This window comes from Sorex fumeus, unplaced genomic scaffold (genome assembly GCF_029834395.1).
Source record: "Sorex fumeus unplaced genomic scaffold, SorFum_2.1 ptg000122l, whole genome shotgun sequence".
Classification (NCBI taxonomy): domain Eukaryota; kingdom Metazoa; phylum Chordata; class Mammalia; order Eulipotyphla; family Soricidae; genus Sorex; species Sorex fumeus.
The window spans coordinates 40,318,064-40,333,123 of NW_026606179.1; the positions used below are offsets into that span (position 1 = coordinate 40,318,064).

Below are 15,060 nucleotides of genomic sequence, written 5' to 3' on the forward strand. Positions count from 1 at the left end.
CACCTATCTTAAGGCTTGCTTCTGACTCAGTGCTGAGGATCAAACCAAGTGATGATCATACTTACTTGTGGTAGTGATAGGAGGGAGCTCTTCTGGCTGCTTGACATCTTTCTTTGGAGCAGAGAGTTGTTCATCTAAGTTCTTCAGGCGGTCTTTATCCTTTAGGAGGTTTCCAGGTTTTAGCTCATTGATGTCTAACGCAAGGTTCTTGCAGAGGACCTCAATTTCAAACTTCAAGTTTAACTATATAATGCAGATATTTTATTACAATTTAGTTTTCTTCATACTTTTACCCAACTGTTATGACTTGTACCAAATACTCGAACTTTAATATAAAATTTAATAACGTAAAAGCAGAAAATGTCTAGAAGATAAAAAAAAGTATTATTTACCTTTAAATCATGTTCCTGATGTAGCTCAGCTAATACATTCATAATTGCCATTGTCCAAGGGTTAGGTGGCCTAAAGACCTAAAGAAAAGTTACTATGTTAAGATGGTCCCAAATCACTTTAATTTTTATTACAAGTAAAACATTTATGCTTAAGTCATTTAAGCACACACTAAATCATACTAGAAATATTTCAGACAATTTCTAAAACCTACTTATCAGCTGTTTTAATGCTGTAATTCTCCTTAGATTCTCAAGTTGGGTTGTCCTGAAGAAAAATCAACCATTGATCTTAAGAACTACGAATATACTCATCTGCTCTCATGTATACACAATCTGAATCTTACAAATTGCCGCCAATAAATCATTGAAATTACTTACCACACTACGAATGCTAGATTCTAAGACTTTGGCGACAAAGGGCACTACATAGAGCAATTCCTGCTGTCCTTTAACATAAGCCTCTAGCAGCAAAGATTTTACATCCAAGTCCTAGAACAACAAGAAACACTTTAAAAGCTGGGAATGTACCTGAAAACCCACTACAAGATACACACATAAAAAAATATCTTGATTTCAACCACTGCCAAACAAACAGAACTAACAACCTTCCCTTACTGGCTATTTATGCCCCTAAAAGATATGGGGTTGGGAACATTCAAATAGGGATTCAAACATCACAAATGCTCATGAACACCAAATAATCATAAACTGCCAAGAAGTGGAAACAACTCAAAATGCTTGAAAGCATAATGGAGGGAAATTTTCTATTGCTGGCATCACATAGTCAAAGCATAACCAGGAAGGGACCCAAGTCTATACTTAAAAGTAGCCCCGAAGCATGACATGTATAACCCCAAAGCCCAAAATTAATTTCACCAGACAGTACAGGATGTAAGGTATTCATTTTACTTATGGCTGAGGTGTGTGTGTATATATATACATATATATAATATTTCATTTCACTTTATATATGGCTGAACCCAGGTTTGGTTCTGCCTCTCCCCCATCTGGCCCCACATGGGTATTAAATAAAGAGTTTAGTCCTAAGTGCAGAGACAGGAACAGTACCTGACCATCAAGAGCTGTGGTCCACAAACACAAATATAAACAATGAATAATCCCCAAACAAAATTAAGTTTGTTACGTATCACGGATGTAGCTCAGTGGCAGAATACAACTAACTGCATACACAAGGACCTGGATTTGAACTCCAGCATCATAAAATAACTTTTTGACAAAATATGCTACAGTCTCAACTTGGCAGCTAAAACTCACAGTGTGTAAGATGGGTTTATTTTTAGCTAGTGTGATCATTCCAAGCCAATGTCCCAAGTTCTTCAACAAGGAGCGATCTGAGAAATTGGCTGCAGCTTTATCAGAGGTAAGCAGAACCTGAAATAATATACATTAAGTATGAAAATTTACATATGAAAAATTTCAATTCAATGTCTAAGAATTCCATTATCCTACCTTAAAACCAGGTTACCAATTCTGATAACATGCCATAAACTGTATCTAGAATGTCTATCAAAGCAGTATCGTTTTTGAGCCCGATGAGATAGTACACATCAGGGAATGTGCTTGCCTTTTGTGCAGCTTACTAGGGTTTAGTCCCTGACACTACATGTAGTCTCCGAACAGCCAGAAATGATCCCTGAATATCAAGTCAGGAATAATCCAGGGCACAGTTGGGTTTGGCTCCCCAAAAGAGCAAAAACAAGGGCGAGAGAGATAGCACAGCGGGTAGGGCGTTTGCCTTACATGCAGCTGACCCGGGTTTGATTCCCAGCATCCCATATGGTCCCCTGAGCACCGCCAGGTGTGACCCAAAAAGCAAAAAAAAAAAAAAAAAAAAAAAAAAAAGGGGGGTGGGGCAGTATTGTTTAGCTGTATTTATTAACAGCAGACATTCTGGATCTTCAGATTTAAATTTTTAAATAGAAACAAAAAGGACAGCATTCAAAATACAACGTATTCAAGATTAAAGGAAAAAAAGTGCATTTAAGTGTCCAAAAATGAAACTCCATGCCTTTCAATTCAAGTGGCCCTCCCTGGTTCGAACCCTGACACCACACGGTCACCTGAGCTTTGCTGGGTTAAGCCCTGGAAGTCCCTGAGCAGCAACTGGAGTGCCAGGGATAATTTCAGAATCTTAAGTGTGCAGACACTGAACCATCAGCCTGATTGGCTAAGAATTGTTGAGAGGGGCCCTGTTTGACTTCCAAACAGAGAACTGATTGGAAGTCGTTCTTCTTCCCCGTTCCCATAATTACTAGTTGTATATAATCCCAATAAAAAATATCTCAAAATGCAAATATTTAGGGGTCAAAGCAATACTACAGCAGGTAGGGCATTTGCCTTGTATGCAGCCAACCCAGGTTCTATCCCTGGTACCACGTATGTTCCCCCCAGCATGCCAGGAATGATCATCCCTGAGCATAAAGTCAGAGGTAAGCCCTTAGCAACACTGGGTGTGGGGAAAAACGAAACACCAAAATGTGAAAACCTTACCTAGACCTAGGACAATTCAGCTACAAAAGACTTGATGAATTCAATTCAACTCAACAATCTAATGCGTTAAGATGCACATATTTTAGGTCTAGACAGTTCAATGGGGTGAGCAAAAGCTTTGCCCCAGAAGACTGGTTTGATACTGGTACTGCCAAGGTCCTACAAGGAGTGAACCCTGAGCACTAAACAAGAAATAGCCCTAAGCACCACCAGGTAGTTTAAAAAAAAAAAAAAAGCCCTGACAACTTTAGTACCTATATAAATGGTCACTCCTACTATCAGATAATAAAGACTGATAATAATACAGACATGTTCCTAACTCAATACTGCAACAGCAGAATGGCAGAAAGTCAGCTGTGCATGAAGAGCCAGGAATTCTTTTGCACTACAGCGTAACCAAGAACGGGGAAGAGTCCCATCCATTGGTTTAAATATAGTGCTGATTCCTAAATCAAATTCCAAAGTCATTTAGGAAAAACTGGAAATAACCGGGGCCAGGGTAATGGTTCAAAGGGCTGAAGTACTTGCTTAGTATGTAGTCAGGCTGGATTTAATACCTAGCATTCTGTGATCCCGGTCCCGCAGGGGACTGGGCCAGTGCAGATATGGCCCCCGAGACAGAAAGAGTAAATACAAAAAGAATGTATAGTAATACACATTGTTTTTCTAAAAAGCAATCATTAAGAAATTAGTGATAGAACTTAAGAGATTGAAATACCTGACTTAAAGAACAATTATTATTTTATGCTGAGATTCTTTACAAAGACCACAACCGATGAATAGTCTAGAGAGTATCAGATATTTAAGATATACATAAAACACAAAACCATTCTTGTTGGAATATTCAGGTATTTAAACACCTGAAAATAGTTATTTCCTAACAACTAGTACTCTTCAAAAACTTTAGCATTTGGAACAAATCTTAGAACTTATATTGATAACAAAGAAAAATAACATATTTTTTAAAAAGCACCCACAAAAACATAAACACAGCATTTCTATGCTCAGTAATGGAAAAATATGAAAATAAAAAAGCAAAAAACCTAAGAGATCTTACTTTAATGTTTCTATAGGTTTCATTCAGAACCATCTTGTTAAATTCAGGATTCTTCAGGGTATCGAGGAAATTTGAATACAGGCTGTGAAAATTTGGCTCAATACTGACTCTCTTCATAACTAGGTATTGTGAAACCCAAGGCATAAATTCTTCCTTCACAGTTTCCTTTAATTCTTCAACCTAGTCATCCAACAGCATATGGAAGGTACATAATTAAAATGGCAGAATATAGTTTCATGCTTTTTTCCTGTAAACACCTATACCTTTAGCCTCTGAAGTAGCTGCTAAACATCATGCTACAACATAATTAGGTGATTGTTAGAGAGTACAGTGTTTGATTCTAGATTAGCTAAGAGGGAAACATTTTTCTAATTCCTATCCTACCCCACGTACATTTGACAAAAAGATTATTAGCAACCTATTACCTTCTCATAAAAGAACTGTACCAGAACGACATTTTCCTAGATTTTTATCTCCAGGCATCATTTACAAAGTACGTAACTTTTACCAAAAAGCAATGCTTAAAGGATTCAATTTTTTTAATTAGAATAGAATTCCGACAGTATGTGTATTATATCTCAAAACCTACTTATTATGAGAATCCACTCTAGGGACTAAAATCAAGTACCACATTAGCATATACTCAAAGCAAGTATCATTCTTTATGCTTTTCACAAGGTTTATTTAGTTATTAGTTATCTAATATATGCTCTAGATATTAAGATATAAAATAAGCACAGGGGCTGGAGAGAATACAATGGGTAAGGCGCTCACTATACATGCAACCAAGCTAGGTTCTATCCCCAGCATTCCATATAGTCTCCTGAACGCTGCCAGGAGTGATCCCAGACAGAGAAGAGCCAGTAGTAAGCCTTATGCCTTGCTAGGTGTGCCTCCCCACCATAAAAAAAACAAATATTGTGCTACTGAGCAACAGCACAATAGATAGTGTTTTGCCTTGCCACAGCTCTGATCCTCGGCACACCATGTGGTCCCTGAGCATCGCCAGCAGTGATCCCTAAGCAGAGCCAATGAGTATCACCGGCCCAACAACAAAAAAGCAAATGAAATATTCCACTCATTGTGAAATTATGAACTTTATTTCATACTTCAAAGCCCGTAACACTTGACATAAGTGCTATTTAATATCTACAAAAATAAAACAAAAACATAGCGGTTATCATGTTCCTGTACTTCTATTATGTCTAGCTTTAAGGTATTAAAACATATGGAATGTCAAAAGTAAATGTCAATCCATTAGAGAAAATAACAGATGTATTTGTAATGCTAAAAGTCATTACATCATGCTCACCTTTTGTGTCATATTTGACTGTGAGAGATTGTTGAAGATAAAAGCAATTTTTTCTTGGATATTTTCTGGGGGTTCTACAATCCTCTCAGTTTGATCTGTGGCCACAAGCAATGTATCTATATTTGTAGTATTAATAGAGGGCTAAAAAAGGAAATACATAAACAAATTGAAACACTTGTCTGACAAGACCCAGGGGGAAAAGAGACACCTTCAGTATAAAATTACAAATTGTGTTATGATTATATATGAAAAGTGTTCTCAAGAATACACACACAAACACGTTTAGATATATATACATACATACCAATAAACATATATTGAACCGGAAAATATGAGATAAAAATGTTGATCTTAATCATCTTAATATGCATACCTTATCTTGGGGGGGGGAATTATATATACATGCTCACTACTGGATTATTACAACAAAACAAATCCTAGGGGTAAAAAAAAAAGATAGACCTACTTACTGGCACATCTTTCTTAAAGCTGACTCCGGTTGGCCTGGTGACTGTAACCGTTTTAGCAACAGTGGTGGTTGTTGAAGTGGTTACCATAGTGCTAACCTGACCAGCAAGGGGGGCTTTTGCTGGAATCTGGGCCTGGGCCTGAGCCTGAGCCAGTGCAATACTTCCAGGGGTTGTGATAGAGCCCTGCATTTTCACAGGAGGGTCTCTAGATTGCTGTCCATACTCGATATACTGCAGGAATAGAGAAAAGGAAAAGACATGAAGAGAGCACTAAACAGAAAAATAAATTACATTGAACTAATACTACTTCACCCCTGTGAGGGCAGAAGTCATTTTACAATGATTATACAATGACAAAAAAGTACTATTAAAACAACAATCTTCCTTCCTTATCCTGATTCATATTCCCAATATAAAATAAGTATACTGTGGAGACCTAAGAAAATTCAGAATGTTTTAAAAAGATCTGAAAACCAGAAAGATAGCTCTAAGGGCTGAATGCATGCTTCACATGTGGGGGGCCTGGGTTTGGAGAACCAAGCTGGAAGGACGCCCTGAGCACTGCAAGGTATATGAATTCAAACCTTCCCAACCAAGGAGTACATAAGAGAATCTAGAATACAATTTCCCCAAAAGCAGCTACAAAGAATTACAAATTTCTTAAGTTAGGGCTTTCTTAAATCCCTAATGTATATCTATTTCAAAATCTAAACATTTAGGAGCCGGAAAGATAGTAAATCTGATGAGATGCTTGCCTTGCAATCCTGGGTGAGATCCCCAGCATCCCCTTCAGTCCCCTAAGCCCACAAGGAATGATCCCTGAGCCCAGAGACAGACGTAAGCTTAGAGGACTGCTGGGTGTGGCCCCCCAAAAAACAAGCAAAACTTCTTAAAAAAACAAAACTATAGAGGTAGTCATAGCTAAGAGTACAAGTTGGTAAGATGATTGATTGCTTTGCATATGGTTGATCCCAATTCCATCCTGATCTTTGACAGCTCATCTGGTCCCTGAGTTCCATCAGGAGTGATCATTGAGTACAGAGCCAGGAATAAGCCCAGAGCACTGCCAGGTATGGCTCAAAAATCCAAAAACACAAAATTAAATTAAAAACCTACTGCAATGTTACCACTCAATAAAGTATTACTACAAAACAGAATTATATAAAAAACAAAGCAAATGCCAGCTAAACAATGATATTGGTGTTGATGTTTTTAAGGCAGATTCAGACATAATTAACACAAGAAACCTTCACAATAAGAGAAATTACATAGGACTCCTGAAATACTATGTCAATATTCTTTGCCGAGAAAAATAAAACTACTACTCATATACACAAAAACTTTACTCAAAAACGGACATTTTCAAGTAGAAAAGACGTTTTTTTTGGGGGGGTCACACCTGGCAATGCACAGGGGTTACTCCTGGCTCAGGCACTCCGGAATTACTCCTGGCGGTGCTCAGGGGACCATATGGGATGCTGGGAATCGAACCCGGGTCAGCTGCATGCAAGGCATGTCCTACCCACTATGCCTTTCCAGCCCCAGGAAAGGCATTTTCAACAAGTAACAGTCCTCTAAATTGGCCAAGAATATAAACAAAGACCTCATTCTCTCTCTGGCTGTTATACTGGGTATTGGGGAACACTATTCTGTGTGATAATACAGTCACTGTCACTGTCTTCCCGTTGTTCATCGATTTGCTCGAGTGGGCCCAGTAATGTCTCCATTGTGACAATTGTGACTGTGTTTGGCATATCGATTACGCCACGGGTAGCTTGCCATGCTTTGCCATGCAGGCGAGATACTCTCGGTAGCTTGCCGGGCTCTCTGAGAGGGGCGGAGGAATCGAACTTGGGTCGGCCATGTTGGCTGCGTGCAAGGCAAACACCCTACCTACTGTGCTATTGCTCCAGCCCATAAAAACCGTAAAAATAAAAATAAAAAAGAAGATGAGTCTCCTCCCGCCTTAGCATTTCACATTCTCACGTTCCCCTTCCCCAGGTCTCATGGCAGCTGTCAGTCCTGCCTTCAGGAAGTGCTTTCCCTAGCTTGGAGCCCCTGGGGCCTTCACCAGCCTTCCAGGGGAGGCTGCTAGTCAGATTCCCAGATGGTTTTGCAGATTTTTAAGGGCAAGTTTCCCATGTAACAGACTTCCTGCAGATATTCTCGGTAGCTTGCCGGGCGCTCTGAGAGGGGTGGAGGAATCGAACTCGGGTCGGCCATGTTGGCCGCTTGCAAGGCAAACACCCTACCCGCTGTGCTGTAAAATCTCTCTCTTGCCATCTTCCAAGATCCATAGTCTAAGCTCTGAATTCCAAACAACTGATTGTTGGGATCCTTTAGTCTCTGAATTACTATCAAGACTACTATGGTTTTTATGTTTACTATTTTTTCTTGGGGTCAGAGAAATATCACAGCAGGCAGGGCTCTTGCCTTGAATGTGGCCTACCTGGGTTCAATCCCTGGCACCATATATGGTCCCCCTAAATCCTGCCAGTGATCCCAAAGCACAGAGTCAGGAGTAATCCCTGAAACAACCAAGTGTGGCCCCAAATCCAAAACAACTCTCTCTCTCTCTCTCTCTCTCTCTCTCTCTCTCTCTCCCCCCTGCCCTCTCTCCCTCCCCCTGCCAAATACACTTTCCTGTGTACTTTTTTTATTTTTTCTTGGTTTTTGGGTCACACCTGGCGATGCTCAGGGGCTACTGTTGGCTCTGCACTCAGGAATCACTCCTGGCGGTGCTCAGGGCACCATATGGGATGCTGGGATTCGAACCCAGGTCAGCCATGTGCAAGGCAAATGCTCTACCTGGTGTGCTATCACTCCAGCCTCTTTAGATCTATAATACTGGCCTATTATTCCAACCCCCTCAGTTGAACGAACACATTCCTGCCTCCCATTCCGTGGTCTCTTAAGTCACCACAGTAACATTACCCTGTTACATAAACAAAACCTATATGTTACAGAGCACAAAGGACTAAATTATGATAGAACTTTAAATAGGTTCAGATTTTGACCTTTGATTCCTTAAATTCTGATGTTACAAAGCCATTAATCTAGGGCCAGAAGTAGACATATGTTTTGTAAGCAGGAACCCAGGTTTCAACATAGCTTTGAAGGATGCTTGAGAGTGCCCCCATCCCCAAGCACTACAACCAAGCACTAAACGGGGAGTAATCCTCCTGAGCATTGCCATGGTTTTTATTTCAAAAAGCAAAATGAAGTAAATAAAGATGACTTTTCTTGTTCAACATAAGTAAACGTTAACCAAAAGCAAGAAAAGGCATGTGTAATGCCTACCACCAACCTAAAAACTACATGATAATTTACAAATTCCAACTTGGGTAGCATAAAATGCATTATCTACTACTTTCTTTTGAAAATATATGACTATTTTTGTTTTTGTGTTGTACCTAATGGTTCACAGGGAATCAGAAACTGCCAGAGTGAACCTACTAGGACTCCTGCATGCTAAATAGTAACAGTAAAATTTGATGACTACCAAGATGCAAAATAAGCAACAATCATTAAATATCAAAATGAGTGCTGCCAATCATTGAGAAATCCAATCCCATTCCCAGCAAATCAAATTTATATAGATCAGCTTTCCAACAAAAGGAACCACAAATGTACCCGCAGTAAAGCACAGGTCTTATATGCAATAGGCCTGGGTTCATTTTCAGAACAAAAAACAAAACCTAACGTTTGCCCAACATTATACAAATTTTTAGGGACTAGAATTACTACTCACCTCTTGTAAATGATGTGGAAATTGCATAAAGTGACTGATAGAAGCCAAGTGCTGACAATACTGGGGGTAATCCTTCAACCTACCAAGAAAAACATTTATTCGGTCATTTGTAGCAGGAACAAAGTTACTAAGAAAAATTTTCCTCCAAATGCTAATCTTTCTTTACCCACTGACTTAAGTACCTCATTTAAAGCTACTGTTGGGTGGACAATGGTGAAAGGAGTAACACTGGAACATTGTTGTACACCTGAAATTATCATGAATAACTCTATGATTCACAGTGATCAAAAAAAAAAAAAAAAAAAAGCAAAACGATTGCCTAAGAGAAAAACACAGGGTATTTTACTGTGAGAAGAGAGAACGAGAGCTGGAATCACACCTAGCAATACCCAGGGATTACTCCTGAAAGTTCTGAGAGTCCAGGGGTGATTTAGGATCAGCTGCATGTAAGACAAAAAACACCTTTTTACCCATCCCATTTCTCTGGCCCTAATTTCACTTCCTTTTGCACACTCAGAAAATAGTGTTTTTGTCTTTTAAAGGTTATATATTATACATAGGGGCTAGAGTGATTACACAGCGGGTAGGGCGTTTGCCGTGCATGCAGCCGACCCGGGTTCGATTCCCAGCATCCCAGAGGGTCCTCCAAGCACCACCAGGAGTAATTCCTGAGTGAAGAGTCAGGAGTAACCCCTGTGCTTTGCCAGGTGTGGCCCAAAAACAAAAACAAAAAAATAAATAAATGGCACAAGGGCTGGAGCAACAGCACAGTGTGTAGGGCATTTGCCTTGCACATGGACGACCCGGGTTCAATTCCCAGCATCCCATATGGTTGCCAAACCACTGCCAGGAGTGATTCCTGAGTACAGATCCAGGAGTAACAACCCCTGAGCATTGCCGGCTGCGACCCAAAAAGGAAAAAAATTTAATTATAATAAGTCATATATATGTAATGCCAAAAAAATTAGGTGTTCCCAAATTTTCAGTGACAAAGAAAAAGAAAAATAATTTTAGTTAATTCACACAATGGACTGCTGCTATTCAGCAATAAAAAGCAAATGACAAAAAAAAAAGCTATTACATGGGTATTAAGTGTAAGAAGTCAGATGCATACATGTATGATTTTATTCAATAAAACTCTGAGAATAAACTGAGATTAGAGATTCCCGGGGGATAGAGGAAGGGGTAGGAAACAAACCGTAAAGGGAAGAACTAGAGGGGTAACGGTACTCATTAAAGTATCTAATGTGGTGATACAGTAAGTGACTATGTATTTTCCAAAAATCAAAGAACTGTAAACCCAAAATGACTTTTAACTGCATAAGCAAACTAAAATTCCTTTTTATTACATCTTACTTTTTCTACCATTTAGTGAAAGCTGTAATGAAATACACTATTTCTTACTACATCTTTAACTTCATAAGGTTAATAACATTAATACAAGTATAAGGATGGGAACAGGTAAGAAAATTCATAAATGCGTTATTAATTTTTCCATAGGGGTGTGTATGAGTGCATGTGAATGCATATATAAAACGGGCTTCATAGAAAAACTATTCACTCACCTATTTTTAAATCTATCTAGTGCAGCAATACCAAAATAATACATTTTGGATCCAAAAGGCTTGCGTAAGGCTTCAAGAACATATCGCAGGGCCAGGCCCAGTGCCATGTAAGTAACCAGTCCTTTTTCAATTATTCCCCCAAAAAGGCAGGCTGTTATATGTAATTCTTTATCAGGGTACTGGGGGAAAAACCGATATTCTTCAAATAAGTTCCTTAGCATACAGTTAAATACTTCTCGTTCCCTTTTGATAGTAGAATCTTTAAACCTCTGCAACATTTCTAATACCTGAAACAAAAAGACAAAAACATTATGTACATATATGTGAGTTTTTCAAATATCCTTAATAAAATTTATACAAAATATTTAATTATCCGAGCTGGAAACAACTATGGTTTTAGACGATGCAGAGGCCTGTCCAAACAGTTTGAACTGGATTTCTAAGAAAAAGATTCTTGACAAGGGTATCAGGAATATAACTCTGAAAGAGTTCATGCCTCACAAGTATAAAGCCCTGAATTCAATCCCAAAGATCACCAAAAAGAATCTAGAAATGTGCATTAAGATTCACTTAGAGGAGCTACAGCAATAGTACAGTGGGTAGGGTGTTTGCCTTGCACACAGCCGAGCTGGGTTTGATTCCCAGCATCCCATATGATCCCCTGAGCACTGCCAGGAAAAATTCCCGAGTGCAGAGCCAGGAGTGGTCCCTGAGCATCACTGGGAGTGGCACAAAAAGGTTAAAGAATTTTTTTTTCACTCAGAGAGGACATAGCTCAGGAATTTGCCTTACATGTGGAGGTCCCTGAGATCAATCCTCAGTACTGCCGAAAGAAGGAAAAGCAAGATTTATGAAAGCTAAAAAATTAGTTGATTCTACAAGTTCAGGAGTAGCTCAGTGCTGGAATGCCTTGTCTTGCAGGCTAACGGCAGTGAGTTCAATTCCTAGCAAATTGAAAGCAATTTAGGCAGCACTGTCATTTGAGACCCCTAGTGTCCAAGAAATCCTTGGTGCTCTGCAACCAAGTGTGTGTAAGTACAACTAAAATATAAAATGTACAGAAAAGATTTTCTCTTCAAGTCCATGCTCTCCCTTTAATACATGTCCGGCTTGCATATTTCTGCCTGTGCTCTCTCTCAAACATGCACTTCTTCCTTTCTCTCCCCTAACAACCATCTAAGTAAGTATCAATAAAAAATTTTCTTGCTTCATAAGGAGAGACCAGTAAGAGCAAAAGCATGCCTGAACACAGAAGGTTCAGGTTTGGTCCTCAGTACCACATGGAGTCCAGTGGGCCTGTTAGAAGTGTTCCCTGAGCACAGAGCCAGGAGTAAGCCCTGAGCACCTCTGGGTCCCCAAACTCCAAAATAAAAGATCACGAATCACGACCATCCTGTTATTCGTCGATTGCCTCGAGCAGGCCCCAGTAACATCTCCTTCATCCTAGCCCTGAGATTTTTAGGAAAGTGCCATATTCAAGGCTCTTTAGGAGAATGAGACCCATCATTGTTACTGGTATTTGGCATATTAGTACGCCACGGGGAGTTTGCCAGACTCTGCCGTGTGGGCAGGTTACATTCGGCAGGCTACCGAATTCCAATTCAATTTTTTTTTTCATCCAGAGAACTGAAAGTTTTTATCACGGAAAATTGGATCATGTTGCTTACATTCATACTTCATCATTAAATAAAACCCTAAGGGAAAAGAAATATGTGAAGCCAAGGAGGAACTCAAAAATAAAAGATAAAATAAAGGTGAACACCAAAACTGTGTGCATAACCCAACCTCTTAAATGGAAGGCAATGACATCATCATTCTAGACACTCACCTCATCAACAGACATGGTTGGATGTGGTGGGTGATTATATATTCTCTGGAAATAGCTGTTTGCTTCATCATCTATCTCTTTACTAAAGTGCTGGTTTGCCTCTGGCCACACCTGAGACAAGTCCGCTGTTAGAAATAGAAAAGCAACCGGTAGGCATTTAAATTCTAACTCTACTCCCCCATATAATAGAATCAGAAATATTAGTACTGCTGTACTTTAAAGGAAAAGAACTATGGAAATTATCAAATGATTGTTTCAATATTTAAGTATCCCAGTAGGCATAAAACTTAGGCAAAATACTCTTTAAAAAGTGATCATAGTTTGTTATTTTCTTCATGAGAACTTACTGCACCATAAAAATTCACTAAATTCAAATTCATCATGTATTTATCCTTCATACAGTGTCACTCAAGTTAACAAGTGTCTACAGCTTTGTAAGTCATTTAATATATAATTTAATAAATAATGCATGTGCAGGACATACACACAAAGCATGCTACAAAACAACATTCAGACAAGTCTTTCACACTACCATTTTCAAATCACCTGGTATATTTTAAAACCTCGTATAAAAATAATACGTAGTCCAAACGCAAAGAGTTTTGTAAGTCAATAACAGTGTATCAATAAAGAATTTTCAACGATGCATTAACTCATTAAACGTTAAAAATGGGTTTTTAACATCACATACATGGTAATAAGTATTATAAAGTTACGTGTATAAATATACAAAATAAGCTAACCTTAAAGAAAGTTATTTACTATAATAAACTACCACGTTAGAACAAATCTAAAATTATCCTGGCTACTCTTGACTTGCTTTAAATAACCACCATCAGCAAGCGTAAAAACTACACACATATAATTAAACTACTGAATGTCTTTTTTTTAATTTTTTTTGTACAATACAAAAAATTTTGAATTTACCCCAATGATTTTGTAAGCAATATAGCCTACCAATTATGTTCTAAGGTAAGTCAATGTTTTCATCCATGTAACTCAATAGATTGGATACTGAATGTTTAAAAATTTATGTTCAGTCACACTTCACAATCACAGACAACACTACCACTTACAAGGTTTCATCTTACTCTGCTGGAATGTAGGCTGGTTCAGTCCAGAGGTGCCCAGTTTCCTCTGTACAAAAGGATCATTATTCACTGCAGGGAGTCCAAGAGCCCCAGTTCCTATACCAGTCAGGCTGCCTGTGCCAAGACCACCTACTAGAGAGAATGAAGGCAGCCAGAAGTTTTTATCATCACTCATATCCTGGGACCGTTTAATTCACATCTTAGATGTAAGTTCTTATTTTAAGACTTAGGGTCTGGGGCCAAGAAAATGGCTCAAAGGGCCGGATGCAAAAGCTGTGTAATCAATTTCCTGGTTTCACAGAGTTGTGTCCTCTCCCAGCAAAGTAGGATGTGGCCCCACTCCCAAAAATTAAAAGTTAGGGGGTGCTTGTTAAACTTATAATCTAAATTAGTAACAACAGATAAAAATAGATAATACCAAAAATTAAGCATTTATAATCATTAGTTCATTAATGCTATAAGATTAATAAGCAAACATCGTTCAGTAGGGACCACACCCTGCAATGCTGAGCCCAGGTTGCGTATCTAAACTATTGTCTAACCTCTTAACATGCAAAAACTTGGAATGCATCTTCTTACATAGTGTAAAACACAGAAGCCAAATGAGAGATCTGCTTTTCTCACTTATTAAAATAGAAGGCTTGGAGTGGTGGAGAGAAATACATTTTTTTTTCAATTAAAAGATAAAATGGAAAGCTTTATATTCTAGTTAGCATGAGTCAGAAATTCCTTAAACCTCTATACTCTAGCACAGGCAATCTTGTACTTGTTAAGAAATTTTGGTTTAAATTTCTATAAGAACAATCAGCAATAGAAACTATTAGGTTAGAATGATGACAGCATTATCAATCCTTGGGTGTTAATTCTCTGAATTTTTACTTTCAAGATCATTAAAGTAAGGCAGAGCTTATTTTTTATGTGCATGATCCAATGTGCGAAATTATTTTGTTTTTATCAATTAGTTATTAAGGCTAAATCCATTAGAAGTTAAACACATGTTACTACACTTTGATATGATACAGAGAACTTAATGAATTCAACTAACTTCATAATTATTTAATACCTTAGATGCAATTTGACTGA

The 15,060-nt window shown here is 38.4% G+C and overlaps 1 protein-coding gene and 1 non-coding gene across 8 annotated transcripts in view; both read right to left on the reverse strand.

Moving 5' to 3' along the window:
• The window catches only part of CNOT1 (CCR4-NOT transcription complex subunit 1), a 104,985-nt gene that overhangs the window by 30,387 nt on the left and 59,538 nt on the right, over positions 1–15,060 (reverse strand). For 2 of the 7 annotated variants that reach the window (XM_056135689.1, XM_056135692.1), the window contains exons 19-29: positions 13,963–14,106; positions 12,887–13,011; positions 11,059–11,345; positions 9,494–9,572; positions 5,743–5,973; positions 5,273–5,413; positions 3,961–4,140; positions 1,668–1,784; positions 771–881; positions 393–470; positions 66–243 (exon numbers count right to left, since the gene is read on the reverse strand). In XM_056135689.1, coding sequence (XP_055991664.1) covers positions 66–243; positions 393–470; positions 771–881; positions 1,668–1,784; positions 3,961–4,140; positions 5,273–5,413; positions 5,743–5,973; positions 9,494–9,572; positions 11,059–11,345; positions 12,887–13,011; positions 13,963–14,106 — 1,671 coding nt within the window. Of the gene's footprint in view, positions 1–65; positions 244–392; positions 471–770; positions 882–1,667; positions 1,785–3,960; positions 4,141–5,272; positions 5,414–5,742; positions 5,974–9,493; positions 9,573–11,058; positions 11,346–12,886; positions 13,012–13,962; positions 14,110–15,060 lie in introns of all 7 variants that reach the window. The other 5 variants (XM_056135690.1, XM_056135693.1, XM_056135688.1 and 2 more) reach the window with 3 other exon arrangements.
• On the reverse strand, positions 3,211–3,344 carry LOC130044575 (small nucleolar RNA SNORA46). Its single transcript, XR_008795430.1, has one exon. It is a non-coding gene; the product is annotated as a small nucleolar RNA SNORA46 (small nucleolar RNA).